General features: G+C 44.5%; 1 protein-coding gene across 2 annotated transcripts in view; it reads right to left on the bottom strand.

Moving 5' to 3' along the window:
* CDC25B (cell division cycle 25B) overlaps positions 1–16,838 on the bottom strand; it is a 54,941-nt gene that overhangs the window by 36,472 nt on the left and 1,631 nt on the right. The window contains exons 2-5 of one of the 2 annotated variants that reach the window (XM_030190982.1): positions 16,167–16,261; positions 13,651–13,702; positions 4,481–4,522; positions 1,539–1,575 (exon numbers count right to left, since the gene is read on the bottom strand). In XM_030190982.1, the coding sequence (XP_030046842.1) occupies positions 1,539–1,575; positions 4,481–4,522; positions 13,651–13,702; positions 16,167–16,261 (226 nt within the window). The remainder of the gene's footprint in view (positions 1–1,538; positions 1,576–4,480; positions 4,523–13,650; positions 13,703–16,166; positions 16,262–16,838) is intronic. The other variant, XM_030190983.1, reaches the window with a different exon arrangement.

Genomic DNA, 16,838 nt, shown 5'->3' with positions numbered 1-16,838 from the left:
GAGCGTCTATTTACGCTTTCCAAAAATACTAGGACAAGGGGGCATGCGATGAAGCTGGAGTGCAGTAAGTTTAAAACAAATAAGAGAAAATGTTTCTTTACTCAGCGCGTAATTCGACTCTGGAATTCGTTGCCGGAGAATGTGGTTAAGGCGGTTAGCTTAGCAGAGTTTAAGAAAGGTTTGGATGGCTTCCTGAAGGAAAAGGCCATAGAATGTTATTAAATGGACGTAGGGAAAAATCCACTGTTCCTGGGACAAGCAGTACAAAATGCTTTGCTCCGTGGATCTTGTCGGGTGACTGTGACCTGGATTGGCCACTGTCAGAGACAGGATGCTGGGCTAGATGGACCTTTGGTCTGTCCCAGTGTGGCGATGCTTATGTCTTATATGTCTTATGTAACAGAAGCTGATCTTCACAGCAACCATGCCAATGGTATTTCACCAGCAGGAGGATAAACTAACCGTATATGAGCCAAGAACATAAAATGAATAAAAACATGTTTTATTCATACGCCAGTATAAAAATCCATCTGACTAACTAATACATAAGAATATATGAAACTGCACATATTTAACATTAATAAGTACAAATTCAAATGAATTACACATAGACAAAAGAACTTTTCATGCCCATATTTCATCAAAAATGACTGAATGAGGGTTAAGCATGCAATGGTTCCAAACCTGTCCTGGAGGACCTCCACCCAGTTGGACTTTCAGGATATCCCCAATGACTATGCATGAGAGAAATATGCATGCCTACTACTTCCATTAAAAGCAAATCTCTTATGCATAGTCATTAGAGACATCCTGAAAACCTGACTGGCTGGTGGTCCCCCCAAGACAGGTATGAGAACCAGTAGCCTAGTGGTTAAAGAAGGAGACTGAGAACTAGGGAAGCCAGATTTCAAATCCTACTGATGCTCCTTGTGAATTTGGGCAAATCACTGAAATACAAGGCTTAGAAAGTAAACACTCTGGTTAGAGGAAATATCTACGATGCTAGAATGTAATTCACTTTGAGCTACTATTGAAGAGGGATGAGCTAAATCCAAATCCTGTTTCACCTGTTTAAGAGGCACCAGTCAGTGAGGACAGCTGTAGTCACTGTTCATGACCACCCTTCACATTTTGAGAGTAGTACAAAAAACAGTTGTGGCTAGTTACTTGTTTGTAACAGGAACTAGTACAGTGTCTGGCTTCTCCCCGGGCCTTGTGTGAAAAAATACATCAGACTGCTGCCTCAAGAATCTAAAACATTCCTTCTCACAAAAACTTGAGCCAATGAACATCAAATGATATAGTTTCACGTTAACTCTGGTGGCTGTCACTATTCAAGCCAACATTTACAAGGTAGTACTAAAAAGAAGTTCAGACACTAGCTGAAACATGCCAAATGGAAGAGGTTCACTAGAACAAAACAAAAGTCTCCCACAGCAAAAGAGGCTTCTAATATAGAAACAAAGAAAAAATAATACAGTTATGGTGTGGTTCTGTATTGGAAGGATTTTGGATTTGTACAATAAAACGTAACTTACCGGCAGGGAGTGTATTCTTCGAATTGACAGACTGGTACTACAAAAGTATAGAAGAAAAACAGGATTAGTCAGAGGATTAGAAGCAATGTTTTCCTTTGCTTTTCATATTTTAAGGAGAATTTATACAATAGCCTAACGAGGTTATTTATGCACAGAAAATAGTCTTCATCTCATCAGTAATGCTCAATGAGGATTCCTAAGAAGATATATACTTGGATAGACACTCTTCAAAATTACGTAGGGTAAAAGTTCTTAACCTTTTTTGGTTCGCATAACGCTTTAAACTGATCAATGAAACCCTCGCACCCCCTTCCTAAACTACGTGTCCACTGGCGACTACTGACTGCTACATATATCGCTAACTGTTGGTCACTTAACAGTGCTAATTGCTAACGTCTCTAAAATTAAAGTAGTACACAGTTTTACTGTCCTAATAACTGCCTTCACTCTGTCTAGAAAGTTTCATTAAATTGCTTCAGATCTCAAGAGGAAAAAAGGCACCCACCAAAGGTGGAGGTGTGCTCAATCCCTACAAGAATCAGTCAAGCAGAAAAAAGGAGCAGGGCAAGCTGGCTCTTTCCAAACAACGAGGGAAACGTATATATGATTCCAAATCTTTACTGAGAGATACCAAAACGACGCAACACGACTGCTGTGTTTCGGCGCCAGAGCACCTGCCTCAGGAGTCTGATGGTATTTTCTGTTTCTGGTTGTTTAAAACAAGAGACAAAACTAATGTAGAAACACTAAAGAGAATGATATACTTCACTCGGACCACAGAAGTATATCGTGTTTTTTTAGCGTTTCTACACTAGTTCTGTCTCTTGTTTTAAACAACCAGAAACAGAAAATACCATCTGAACATACCATCAGACTCCTGAGGCAGGCGCTCTGGCGCCGAAAAACAACAGCTGTGTCGACTCAGATCTCAAGACCCTTCTCCGCACCCCATTTGGCACCACTGGTTAAGAACCCCTGATTGAGGGCATGTCTGGGTTTTCCCAGTTTTGAAAAGGGGAAAACCGTACTGGTAATAAGTCTTACTGGGTTTGGTGAGAAAAGAATGCTCATTTTAACAAGTGCATTCATGGATATTGGGGGTCCAAACTATTTGATAGCATTATACATGAAAGTATTATATGAGGTCTACAGAAAAAGAAAGAAAACAAAACAGAGGGTCCAACAGCTGACCAAGTTATAAGCGATCCTGTGTTATATCGGACCACGCTATATGGAGTCTACAGTGTATATGGAGATATTGGGAAAGGGTAGGCGCATGTTGATTCCCAATACCCCTGGTTACACATCCATAAAAGCCATGGTGATGGGCTGATAAGAAAAATCAGAGATGAGGGAGACTAGTGCTAGGTTACAAACCTGTCTATGGCTGTTCAGTGGGTACCTAAAAACATTTGAAAAAATTGTAGAACAGGGCTTCCAAAAACCTGTCCTATGGATCATACAGCCAGCCAAGTTTTCAGGGTATCCGCCATGCGTTTGCATATACCGAGTATCCAGTGTATACAAATAATCTCATGCATACTCATGACAAATATCCTGAAAACCCAACTGGCTGCAGAGCTCCTGGGAGATCTAAAAATCCACATCCAGGTGCAGAAGCTCAGAAGCAAATACGGGCACTAGAGGACATTAGCGCCAGACTAGCACCCGAATTTACTGCCCTCCAATGTTCAGAGCCGGCAAGCGTGTGAAATAACGAGCTTGCCGGCTCTGAACACAAATTGCATGTAAATGCATGCAAAACAGGGTCTCCTGCATTCTCCCACTGCAAACCCTATGCCAGCTCGGAGCTGGTGTTAGGGTTTCCCAGGACATTTGGGAGGAATGGGGAGACCTCTAGACCACCCACCCCCTCAAACACATAACCTCCCCCCCACCGCAAATACATAGAGCTCTGGTGGTCTACTGGGACCCATGCCAGGCCCGACCTGACCCCTCTACCGAAAGCTAGCGTTGTTCTCCCCCAAATCCCCTCATACCTTCAAACAGGAGGCGAGACTAGCACTCCCTCTCTCCTCTTGTGGACACCGCCTCAAAATGGTGGCACCCTGCCCTGCCCGGTGCATCCTGGGATGTGCTGGCAGGGTCTTATATGGTAGTTTAGCCCCATCCAGCGTATCCCAGGATGCACTGGGCAGGGCAGTGTGCTGCCAATTTGAGGAGGCACCCACAGAAGGAGGGAGCGAGTGCTAGTCCCACCTGTTTGAATGTACAAGGGCGTTTGGGAGGAACAATGCTAGATGGGCTACTTTTTGAGGGAAGGTCAGGCCGGGCCTGGCAAGGGTCCCACTGGATCACCAGGGTTCTATGTATTTGTGGTGGTGGGGTTATGAGTTTGGGGGGATGAGGGGTCTGGGGGTTCACCGGACCTGTCAAACTTCTTCTGCAGGGGACTGTGCCTGATTGCCCAGGCACAATTCTCCCGCAGAACTGGAAACAGCTCCCTGATGTTCAGCGCTGACATCGAGCCTATATTTGCATGTCATTAGCGCTGAACATTAGGCAGCTATTTTGAAGTGCTGACAGGTCAGTATTTCTACGGCGCTGTTCCGAACAGCACCAAGTTTTGAGCATCTGCCTTCCAGTCCTAAAAAGTGGTGCGACAGGCTTCCCATTTACAGCAGATCTGCACAGTCAGAAGGTTATTGTTGAGGGAAATATTTTTAACCAGATGGGACTGTGTCCCATTAAAATTGCTTCCTATTCTAATTGTTCTTGTTCTTAGTGTACCATAGAATCATTTTTGTGGTATAGAGAGGGATAAAATCAAGCAGGTCATGACTCAATCATCACCACCAGAGTTTATAAGATGAGGTAGTGTACAGGAAAGATGGACTGGTCCTTTCTGTGTTCAGGTCTGCCCTATATTCTACTGTAGGGTCCTGACTAGAAATTAAATACAGAACAATAAGCACACTTACTCTTTGATTACTCTCCCGGATTCAAGAATTGCTCTTTCAAAGCTGCAAGAGATCAGACAGGGCTAATAAGCTTCACCTTATTATCTGACACAACAAAAACCAGAAAACAGACAGGCAACCACTGACCACTGTTGGACTGAATAGAAGGGCCTAGTCCAACCATCTCCTTTAACATGCTTCAATCTTTAACAAAATATCTCAGAAATCAGATCTCTCTCACATAGGTGCATGGATAAGCAAACCTATATTTCTTCTTTTTGGGGCCTTATTCCGATGTCTTCCCCTCCCTTCCCCCACCTTGGAGCCTACCTTTAAAACAAAAGGCCCTCAGAGAATAGACAGTTGAAAGCAGAGCTGAAAATAAAACAGTTTCAGCACCTATTTTCACAACAAAAACCCATAAAATATATTAACTCCACCTAAAATCCACAGTAGGCAAGTTAAAAAAAAAAATCTATAATTTAGCTTCCACACCACAGTGTGGCCTGCCATTGTGATTCATTCCGTATAACCTAGTTCTTAATTCTCTGCTCCCAAATTACTTTAAAACCTAAAAGCTTAACAGCTTATACAAAAATGCAAGAACAAAGCTTTAACAAAAAAAAAAAAAACTGAAAAGAACTTCTACATCTATGAAAGGGGGTCTGCTTGCATATCTCACTTGAAGGTACACTGCTTCCCACCTGTATGCAAATGGCACTCATTGTCTGGCAAAGGCACCATATGCCCCACGGATGCAAGCATCACGCCAGCCCCCACACATCTGCTGCTAGCCCAGCAAGGAGCGAGTGTGGCATGATAAAAGGAGGGTGAAGGGGAAAAGCTCCTATTCAGAGCACAATGGAGCGTGCTTCTATTCAGTGCATGGAAGCAGGCCCCCTTCCCGTCCAGACAATGCAAGCAGAGGCAGATGGGAAGCGTGCCCAACCTCAATTAACTCCAGTATTAACAATAAAAGAAAAAAAAAAAAAGATTATTCTATTTACACACCAGGCGCTTTCTGTGGTGGAATTCAGGCCTGCCTCTCACCCTCCTTTTAAACATCCCCTGGTTCAATGGCCGGGTCCTTGGAGACCGGGCACACTGCAGCCGGCATAAGGCTAGCAGGATTAGGAATTTCAGCAGCACCATAAACACCATCTGGCAACACGGGTCCTTCACTTACAGAATTTCAGAACAGTGTGTGCGACTCTGGAAACACCAGACCTAGGTGCATAGCAAACGGGGGACAGCTAGTTGATCATATATACTCCATGCATTCTCAACAAGGAAAGGGCTATGCCCAATTTTACAATGCTGTCAAAGCAGGATTTTGGGGGGGGGGGGGGGGGGGGGGGGGGTGAATGAATGGAACAGAGAGCCAAAGGGCAAGAAAAAAAAAAAAAAAACAAGGCAAAGAAATTGCCCTTTACAGTCTATGAGCCCGATATTTAAAACGATTTAAATGGTCAGAGAGGCTTCTGGCCGTTTAAATTGCCTCTGGGACTAACCAGACATTTTCAGGGACATTTAACCGGATAGTGCAGCTGAAAATGTCTGGTAAGCACCCAACGTGAAACTGGCTATTTTTTTTTTTTGGGGGGGGGGGGGGGGGGGGGGTTGCAGGGTCAGAGTATGAACTTGGCCGGTTAAGTGCGATATGCGGCACTTAACTGGCAAGGAAACTGCAAAAACAGGACTGCATAAAAATCAGTTTTATCTTTATGCCATTTACCACAGCCAGTTAAGTGCTGAATATCGTACTTAACAGGCTGTGTTTGCCAGCTATGTATACCTAGAAATTCAATGCCAGAGCCAGGACATGGCTCAGCATTGAATTTCAGGAGATAACACCAGCGGCAGTCAGCAAAACTTTGATTGCTGCAGGCTGCATACCACAACCTTAATTTTCATGTTCATTGTTGTAAGTGCCGATGGTTCTGCATTCAGCTGATGAAGAGAGCACAGCTCTGAACAGCTAAGCAGAAATGTCCTGAATTATACCAATAACAAGGCAACTCTTACAACTTGTTTGTTCACTTTTAGCTCCAAGGCCCCCATGCTCAGAACTCCCACGGTAAGCCAACAGTGCTGAAAAAATACCGCCGGAAAGGCATAGAAAATTACCTCGCCAATGCTCAAAGGATATGGTATGCAATTTTCTTTTTTACTTGGAAGAACATAAGAATAGCCATACTGGGTCAGACCAATGGTCCATCCAGCCTAGAATCCTGTTTCCAACAGTGGCCAATCCAGGTCACAAGTGCCTAACAGAATCCCAAGCCTGCATTTCCCTCTGAGCATCGGCCTATAAGTATCCAAGTGACCTGATGCAGCAACCACACTCTTTTAACAGTCAGTCAACTGCTTCCACCATGCCCCCCTCATTCCCAAAATTAGCGCACAAGATTTTTCTTTGACCCTGCAGTACTCCTCACCTTTGGGCTTTTGGCTGTCAAAACTATCTCTAATCTCTGACATGAGCCTTCATTCACAACCCATGAATGCTGTTATCTGATTCCAGAAAGGAGATTTTGGGCCAATCCTCGATTTCTGACAACCCTAGTTGTAGTCCGGGGGACCCATAACACTTATGGCAATGGGTAGAATCAGGAACTACAAATACCTCACCGCTTTTGAATGTAAGTTTAAAACCAGGATCACCAAGTCTCCCTCCTGGAACTAGGTAAATTGGCAGTTCTACATCTACCCCCCCTTCCCAACTCGTTCTAGAACTGTCACTGCAGCAACAGTCCTCAGCTAGGTTCCTTCTGAAAACCTAAAATAATGGGCCTTGAATCTGGGCACTAACAGGGGCATTTTCAAAAGAGAAGGGCGCCCATCTTCCGACACAAATCGGGAGATGGGCGTCCTTCTCTCAGGGTCGCCCAAATCGGCATAATCGAAAGCTGATTTTGGGCGTCCTCAACTGCAGTCTGTTGCGGGGACGACCAAAGTTCACGGAGGCATGTTGGAGGCGTAGCGAAGGCGGGACTGGGGCGTGCTTAAGAGATGGGCGTCCTCGGCCAATAATGGAAAAAAGAAGGGCGTCCCTGACAAGCATTTGGTCGACTTTACTTGGTCCATTTTTTTTCACGACCAAGCCTCAAAAAGGTGCCCAAATTGACTAGATGACCACCGGAGCGAATCGGGGATGACCTCCCCTTACTCCCCCAGTGGTCACCAACCCCCTCCCACCCTAAAAAAAATTTTTTATTATTTTTTAGCCAGCCTCAAATGTCATACCCAGCTCTATCACAGCAGTATGCAGGTCCCTGGAGCAGATTTTAGTGGGTGCACTGCACTTCACGCAGGCTGACCCAGGCCCACCCCCCCCCCCCCCCCCACACTTGTGCTGGTAAATGTGAGCCCTTCAAAACCCACCCGAAACCCACTGTACTCACATGTAGGTGCCCCCCCCCCTTCACCCCTTAGGGCTCTGGCAGTGGTGTACAGTTGTGGGGAGTGGGTTTGGGGGGGGGGGGGGTGGGGAGCTCAGCACCGAAGATAAGGGAGCTATGCACCTGGCAGCAATCTGTGAAGTCCACTGCAATGCCCCCTAGGGTGCCCGGTTGGTGTCCGTGGCATGTGAGGGGGGACCAGTGCACTACGAATGCTGGCTCCTCCCACGACCAAATGCCTTGGATTTGGTCGTTTTTGAGATGGGCGTCCTCGGTTTCCATTATTGCCGAAAACCGGGGATGACCATCTCAACATTTAGGTCGACCATCTCTAAGGTTGACCTAAATGTTGAGACTTGGGCGTCCCCGATCGTATTATCGAAACGAAAGATGGACGCCCATCTTGTTTCGATAATAGCGGTTTCCCCGCCCATTCGCCGGGACGTCCTTAGAGATGGGCACCCTTAGAAATGGTCGTCCCTGTTCGATTATACCCCTCCACGCGTCACTGCTGCACCATGAGAATGACAGGCACTCCCATTGCCAGGGAATCCATGAATGTTGCTTCCACAACACCACCAGAAACCCTGAGCTGGCAATTAAACCTAAGTTTCTCTACATAAACTACCAGATTGACCCCACAAGCTTTCATAAAAAGAAAACAAACTCAGATTTGCTAAGAGTCTCTTCATCAGGGGCAAAGCTTAATTTATACAAAAAAAGGAAGTGGAACTGTGGAGCCGGTGGGGGGGGGGGGGGGGGGGGGGGGGGGGTGCAAGAACAAAAGAAGAAGAGGGATTGGATTAGAGGGATCATTCTCTGCTCCAAACTCACCTTCTCCTCTCCTCTCCCCTCCAGGCTTCCTGGATGGGAGGGACAGAACACTCTTGCTGTTCTGGAGTCTGAGAAGTGGGAGAGCTGTGTTCTAAGCTGTCCTCCCAGAAATATGCCCTAATCCTGGATCTTCTCATCAATACCATAGGTAGAAGCCAGTTTAGCAACTTTTGAAATGCCTCAGAAACAGAGCCCTCCCACCCACCCCAACCAAGTTCTCCAGTGATCATTCACAGTTAATGTTGCCCTGATTTCTCTGTGCCGATTTAAGCAGCAGTTCATACTTTTGAGGCATTTTGTCTCAAGAATTTCACAGTGCCAAATCATTTCTACATTCTACGCCTTTGTTTCATTAAAAAGCGGAAGCTGAAGATGACTGATGTGTGGTGCTATCATATGCTGAGATGGGCAGAAACAAGACCTGAAGCCCAGACTGCTCTGACAACAACAGGAAATGTCAAACCACTATTACCACACTGCTGCATTCAGCTTCTCAGAGTTCCAGGACGGGCCTGATCATCAAATATCATCTATAACGGCAACATTTCAAATCCCTGTTTCACAGCTGTGCTGCAAGTATACCACAGTATAGCTCCAGAGGAACAGTATGAGAGGCCCCTGATGTATAGCTTAGGAGACCCTGTGAGTCTGGGGTCCTCAAATGCTGGTCTGGACATGATCTGGGTAGTTTACTTAAGTGGGAGTTTTGAGCCTCAAGGAGTAAGAGGCGTTGGAAGGCGTCTCTCTGTAACAGAGGAGTTAACCAGGGAAGTCAGACAGCATGGAGCTGGTGAATCACCAACTAACTTCCCAGCAGGACATCCTTCTAGGAAGGCTCATGCACAACAAAGAGAATCTCCCTGGGACAGGATTATTTTTGGGATCAGATGTGTGAGTAACTGTTTCCCACAAGCAAGGTAAAGAAGGGGGGTGAAAATTTAATCCCAAACAAGGGGCTAAGACAAAAACAATGTTTGTTTAACGAAAAAAAAGGAGTGTCAGCTCACAGGAGCAGGGGCTAATCCAGAGCTCAAAATTCTCTGGTACAGTCTAATCTCTCATTCCTCCTACAGGAACAGAAATCTAGGAAGTATTTTACTGAGCCAGGGACCATTAATTCCACAGAACCAGAACTAGACAGCTTTCCAGCACTATACTCATTTCACTGACCCACTTCTGTCAAATCCAACCTGAATATAGCTCATCTGGGAACCACATGAGAAGTGTGATCAGAAGTTATTTTATCATCTGTAAAAGCGTTTTATAGGCTACAACTGAGAGGACAAGCCATTTTTCATAGTGAGTGATCTACTATACACCACTTGCTTAAAGAATCCCATACTATCAGAGGGTGAATCTCCAGAATGACCTACTTAGACACAAATGTTACTGGAAATGATCTTTCCAAACATGGTGAATCTGTGAGACCAACTGCTACAGAACTGCCAATGATTGGTTTTTTTTAAATTCTGGGGTAAGGAACTCACTCACACTTAAATGTGTCCTGTCTATAAATAAATGAGGTTCTACTGGAACTCAAGGTACACCATCAAACATATAAATGGCGAGTGACCGTACTCACTCGCAAATGAGCATTAGAGACTTCCCTCTCTGTCCCGCCCCCAAGTCAATACGTGATGACGGGGGCGGGACAGAGAGGGAAACTGTGTGAAGCCGCCGACGTCGCTACCGCTCCCCCCTCCCGAGGTCGCCGCCGCCCCCCCTCCACCCAGCCTGAGCACTCTCTTCGGTATTGAACTAACATCGGCAAAACACAGCACACAGAACAGCTGAGCTACCGTCGCCCTTTCTTCCCTGCCTGTGTCCCGCCCTTGCCGACGTTACGTCACACGAGGGCGGGACACAGGCAGAGAAGGAAGGCCGACAGGAGCTCAGCTGATCTGCGTGCTGCCTGCGTTTCGCCAATGTAAGTTCAATACCGAAGAGAGGGCCCGGGCCGGGTGCAGGGGTAGCGGCGACCTCGGTGGGGGGGGGGGGGGGGGGGGGGGGGGGGAGGGGGCCTTGCCAAAACCCCATACTAGCCCATTTTAACTGGCTCAACGGCTAGTTAACCATAAAGTACACTGTGCCGGGAAACTATTCAGACTGGTGAAAATGCATTTAGAGCCAATGATTTGGGGTTCAAATTCTGCAACCGCCAAACAGTTAACGCCTATTTGTCTTCAGTCCATTTTCAATCTGACACTGTTAACTTTCAGAATACGTTACAAAGGAATTCAACCGGATTTCAATCAATAGTTACATTTCACACACAGACAAGACACATGACAGCACGGCCTATCCAGTCTGCCTATACACCTTGACTTAAGGTCTATCCTCTAACATAAAGGTTGACACAAGGGTTAAAAACATATTAGCACATTTAAACCCTCATTCTATCACAGGTCACCTAAAGTTAGGAGACAAGGACCAGATTCTATATATGGCACCTAAAAAATCTGTGTGGTAAACATTCCCGCCTATGCGTATTCTATAAGCAGCGCCTACATTTAGGCACGGTAAACAGAATACGTTTAGTTGATATCCCAGCGCCTAAAACTACGTAAGTCCATTTACAGCAATGAAAATGTGGCGTAATCCCTGCGCATAGATTTAAACACACAGGTCCATATTTTATAACTACACATACAAATTTTGGAACGCCCACAGCCATGCCCCTTGTGAACTGCACATGTTAGAATTTTGGCGCAGTTCATTACAGAACGCACTCATCGAACTGTGCAAGTGAATTCAAATTATTGTCAATTACTGCTCATCATTGCTTGTCAAGTGCTGTTATCAACACTGATTAGCTTGTTAAACCAATTAAGTTACCCGGGTTTTTATAGAACATGCCTGGATTTCCGTGTGGATCTCTGGGCGCACTATATAGAATCCGGCAGTAATTGTGTGCACAAGTTATAGAATACTAGCACATACACATATAACTGGTACAGTTTCGTGAGCAAGGGTGAGCCGCATGCTCAGCAGCGTGCTAGAACACAAGCACGCAACTCACTTAGGGCATAAATGCAAGGGGATGTACATGCAGGCAGGGTTTGGGCGGGTTCCACATCTACACATGCTGCCTTGCACAATTATTCTATAAGGCTTTGGCACAGGGCTAGCGCAAGGTTAAGTGTGGCTTTAAAGAACAGTTTTGTGGGCTGTACAGATGTAGAAAAGGGTTTTGCTTTCAGACACCAGCACAATCAATGGTAATGAGGTTATTCAGTGTACAGAATGAAAAGCTGAGCATAATACCTGGGCTTTAACATCAAGTCTGAGATGGCATAAAAGGGTCAGTAGCTACATCCAGTAGCACTACAGAAATAAGCAGTAGTACTAGTAACTAGCTCTTCTCTAGTAGCTTCTGTGAAGATTTACCCTCGGATTCTATAAAGGGAGTCCAAATATCCGCACCCAAATTTGGGCACGATCCAAGAACCCTGCCGTAGTTCCCACCCCTAGCACACGTCATTTCCAGCGCAACAAAAAATATTATATATTTTTGTAGAGCCAGAACCTAATTGGTGGTAACTAGGAGCGCCGTGCGCTGCCTGGTTACCATGGGAACCCTTACCGCCATCTCAATGGGTGGTGGTAAAGGCCCCATCCCCCCCAAAATGGCCACGCAGTAAGTGTTTCACTTACCAAGCAGCCATTTCTTTTCCTCAAAAAAAAAAAAAAAAGACAGCCTTTTACCCGCTGCGGCAAAAGGAGGCCTCAGCACGCGTCCCCTTTTTCCGCAGCTTAGTAAAAGGACCCCTGTGTCTTTTGTTGCTGTTGTGAGCATAAAGTTTTTTCGTGGACTAGAAAGAATATGGTTAAAAAAAAAAAACATTATGTGAAAGATGACAGTTCTGCATATACAGCTGCACACAGGTCTGGGCGGAAAAGCTGCATCGGCATATATCTGTGCGTTTGCTGGAATGCTGTTCTACACATTAATCAGTATTGCAAAATTGATATGCGCAGACTAGCATTCCAGTACATGCGGCTGCGTGCCAATACATGTTTTTCTACTCAGACATGTGCACAGCTGATTAGTGCACATAATTTGTTTATTACATCGGCACCTAGAAATTTGGTGCTAGGAGCTTCCTTCTAACTTAGATTTCCATATAAATGTTTTGTGGTATATCACAATGTTTGGTATATTTTTAACAAACCAATTCAGTTGAGATTTTTTTGGGAAGGGAAAGATGTTACTCTTCCTTGACCCTTAGCTTGCTAGGGTTAACTCAGGACTGTTAGGTGTTTGGGGGGGGGGGGGGGTTCTTTATTTTCCCATTTTTTGTAGCCATCTTCCTATGCATTTACTATGTCTTGGTTCCCCTCCTTAATGTGGACTAAGTTTAAGAAATATTTTTGTTCTTATTTTTTTATTTCAGATCGTATCATAATGTTCCGGATTTCTTATCAAAGTGTTGTCTTTGATGTATTATTTGAAATGCAATTAAAAAAAAAAAAAAAAAAAAGAAATGTGGTGCTACGCTTGAATTGGGAAACCGTGCACTAAGCCATCAGTGCATAGACCTAACCTAAACTTGCCTCTCTGCCCCAGTGTGAAGGATTATAGTGTAGCAGTTCTTTCTAAGAATGCTGGAATATATCACTATTTTTTCACATGGCTGTCACCCCTTGCCTGCCCACCCTACCCTTTGCCCTAGAGATCAGATGTAATTTTTGATCAGAACATTCAGTGGTCATAGTTAGCTTTTACCCTCTTCATTAAATAAAATCTAATACCCCTGCAGCACAAACTCCGCACCTCATGTAAATCTTGAAAAAAAAAAAAAGCTTACTGTGGCCTGCCACAATAGTTCAGTCAGATACGTAGAAATAAAAGGTCAACTATGAGCCAGAGACTATTTTTTTTGTTCTTTTTCCAGTTGCAATGACACAATTTGTATCTCTATATCTACATGCAAGAAAATGAAGCAGGAAACTTACTTGTCGTTGATCACCACGGGATCCAAGGGGCTGGGAGAATCCAGACCAAGGCCTGTGCAAACAAAAACAACAGTTAAGTATGCTTTGAAAATAAAAAAGGGTGGAAAAGTGCACCTCCTTCACACCTTATCTGCTGGGAGCCAGGATAAAGTGCCACAAGTGTGGTGCAAATTAACCCAGGAACATCCCAAAGGCATGAGTCCCTGAAGTCTTTGTATTTATGCACAGGCAGTAACTTAAGGAAACACTGAGCTCAGGAGTAACTAGTTCTGTAAAATCTATATTCAGGCTATGAGGGTCAGGCCCAACTTCACACTACATAAGCATGAAGGAAGGGCTACCAATTCTTCTATAGCTACATACTGAATACACAGGTATAGATTTCATAGGTACACATGTACGTATACAAACAAATGTAGGTAAATGTATGAAGCATAAATACTGAGGGTCCTTTTTACTAAACAGCGCTAAGGGTGCGTTAGTATTTCTAGCACATGCTAACAATGGAACATATGGGCGAATCTAGCGTTTAGAATACACTAAAAAATGCTACAGCGGCTTTAGTAAACAAGGTCCTGAATTTTTTTAAAAGGAAATAACCAACAAATTATGTATAATAAAATATTTCAGGGAGATAATTTTCTAACTAACTGCATTAGTTGGTAGTCCATAGATATTTTTTACTCCCAGGCTGTGCTCCAATTTTCAAAGTACCAACACGTGTGTACTTTCACTTTGAACATTACCTCAGAAAAACTGCCTGCACATGTTTCGAAAATCCCATTTGTGCAGATAGCCTTCCAGCAAGAGCACACATTTTGTCTGTTGCAATCACAGTACGTATGTCAGTGAAAGCCTCAACTGGCCCCCTTCTACATAAATAACAGTTCTCTAAACTGTTGCCATTTTTCTGCTTACCCAATGCTTGACCAAGACATTCAGGGGCCAGGGGCCAACGCACAGAGGTCGCCGTTAAAAACAGCAGCAGTGGGTGAGCTTACCAAGTCGCAAACAGCGACCAATGGACAAAGGGGATGGCATGCAAATGAGAGGCACAGAAATTTAACAGCCGATGCACAAAGGTCGCCGTTAAATTTCTGTTCATGCCATCCCCTTTGTGCATTGGTCACTGTTTGCTACCAGTAAACTGGCAGATGAAACCACCATGGGGAGTTTTATATGTTGTGTGGTGGGGGGGTTTGGGAGGGGGTCTACTGGAACACTAAGGATTTTTGGTTCCAGAGGGGGGGGTCATGGGGAATGTCAGGAGTCAGAAGTTTTTTAAGGTTTTGGGTGGGTCGGGATCAGGGTCCACATGGGATTTTTGGTTCTGGAGGAGTGGTTGCAGGGAGGGGGCATCAGGAGTAAAGTTTGGTTTTTTTAGGGGGGGGGGAGGGGGAGTTGGGATAGGGTCCACTGGACCACCAGGGGTTTTCATTTAGGGGAGGTCAGACGAGGAGTCCACTGGACCACTGGGGTTCCCATGCAAAACTTAACGACAGATCCAGACCTGACATTAAGCTTTCATGTTAAAAGTTCACAGAAATGTCTGTGCATCGGCCGGAATGCTCATTTTAATATTGATGAGCTTGTTTGCATAGGGTTATTAGTAGCTGCTACAGGGAACGGTAAAAGGTACGCAGAACCCCTTTGTGCGTTAAGACTTTAAATAACGTTTACTTTAGACTGGCTACAACCAGTCTACCAAATGTTGCAAGCACAGTAAGCTTTGTGAATCCCCCCCTTAGGGTGTGTACACCACAGGGTTCAACAGCTACAGCTGGGGAGTGTCTAGCTCACACTCCTTGAGAACTTCCAGCAGGCAGTCTTGAGTGGCATGTGAAAGGAAAATGTGTGGCATGAGCCCCAAAATTCCTAAGAAAACCTACGTTAAGCAAATGGGAATTTTATTTTTCCTTATAGCACTAGATTTTTTAATATGATACAATGCAAACACAAGAAACTTTTTAAACCAAACTGCCTTTGAATTGGTCTTTTGAGGGTGTCCCTCAATAACAATAGCTAGATGCACAGGAAGTAAATGAGCTTTGCTAGCCACCTAACTTATTATTCCAGTTTACAAATAAATTCTTCTGCAGTATGGAGTAAGGCGTTCTTTTGGCAAGGCATGTTCTACCCATGAGAAAATGTTATGCTGATGAGTAGCAAAGATATCTGATAACAAATTAAACGTATTTGGCTACGGATATAGAAACAACAAGGCTCTGTGCATTAAAAGCAGCCACTCTCTTGCACCTTGTCATGTTTTCAAGGTTATGCTGAAAAACAGAAAGGTCTGGGGCAGTGATGAGATTAGGATTTCCCTGCAATAATAAAGCTGTGGCCTTCCTTAGGAAGGCCAGTGCAACAAGGCATTCTGCCCGAGTCTGTTATGGTATTTGGATTATCCTGTGAACAAACTTGGCTAGGGGAAGGAAAGAGGGGAATCCAGCAATGTGCAATCCAGAACCCCCACTGGAAATGTTGCTCAGAATACAAATGCGAGAAGAACTCACCTGAATCAAATGACTCTCCGGAATCAGTGCGCACCAGGGAAGAAGTACTGCTCTTCAAGGCCATGGCTGGCTTTCTTTTTGGAGTGTCACAGTAGCTGGAATGAGATTTACATTTTGTTTAATACAGTTTCTATTCACAAGAACTCAGAAATCAACTAAGATGGGCAAGAGGCCTATCTCCCACATGAAGTGCTAGGTCAGCTCTGATGTTAGGCTGCCTTTCCCTAGGTATCAAATCATCTGATGTGGATAAGATCTTCATATGACAGAGTAAGGAAGGTGGGAACTGAACCTGTGGTATTTTGAACAGGAACAAAAGCACAGCCCCCCACCCCACCCCCATCAGATCAACCCTAATTCTGTTGTGAAGTATAAGGCATATTCAGCAGATCAAGTCAAATCAATCTTTTTTGAGAAAGACTTGCATTTTTAAAGATGTACTGGTCTGATTTAAATAAGCTGTACTCCTATTATGTGTCTATTGGAAAAATAAAATAAACTTTGCAAATCCAATCCATAGGTAGCCAACATTCTGTTGTTTATTTAAACACCATTTTCTACATTAAACTGTATGGATAACTTCAAATTATTCTAATCTGAATTTCAGAACCACAAGAGACAATACTGATGGGCATGGATCTGTAACCCACTAACCTCTATCTACTGGCCCCA

The sequence above is a fragment of the Microcaecilia unicolor genome, chromosome 2, assembly GCF_901765095.1.
Source record: "Microcaecilia unicolor chromosome 2, aMicUni1.1, whole genome shotgun sequence".
In the NCBI taxonomy this organism is placed as follows: domain Eukaryota; kingdom Metazoa; phylum Chordata; class Amphibia; order Gymnophiona; family Siphonopidae; genus Microcaecilia; species Microcaecilia unicolor.
The sequence above is the reverse complement of the archived record's forward strand: the minus strand, read 5'-3'. Positions and strand labels throughout refer to the sequence as shown.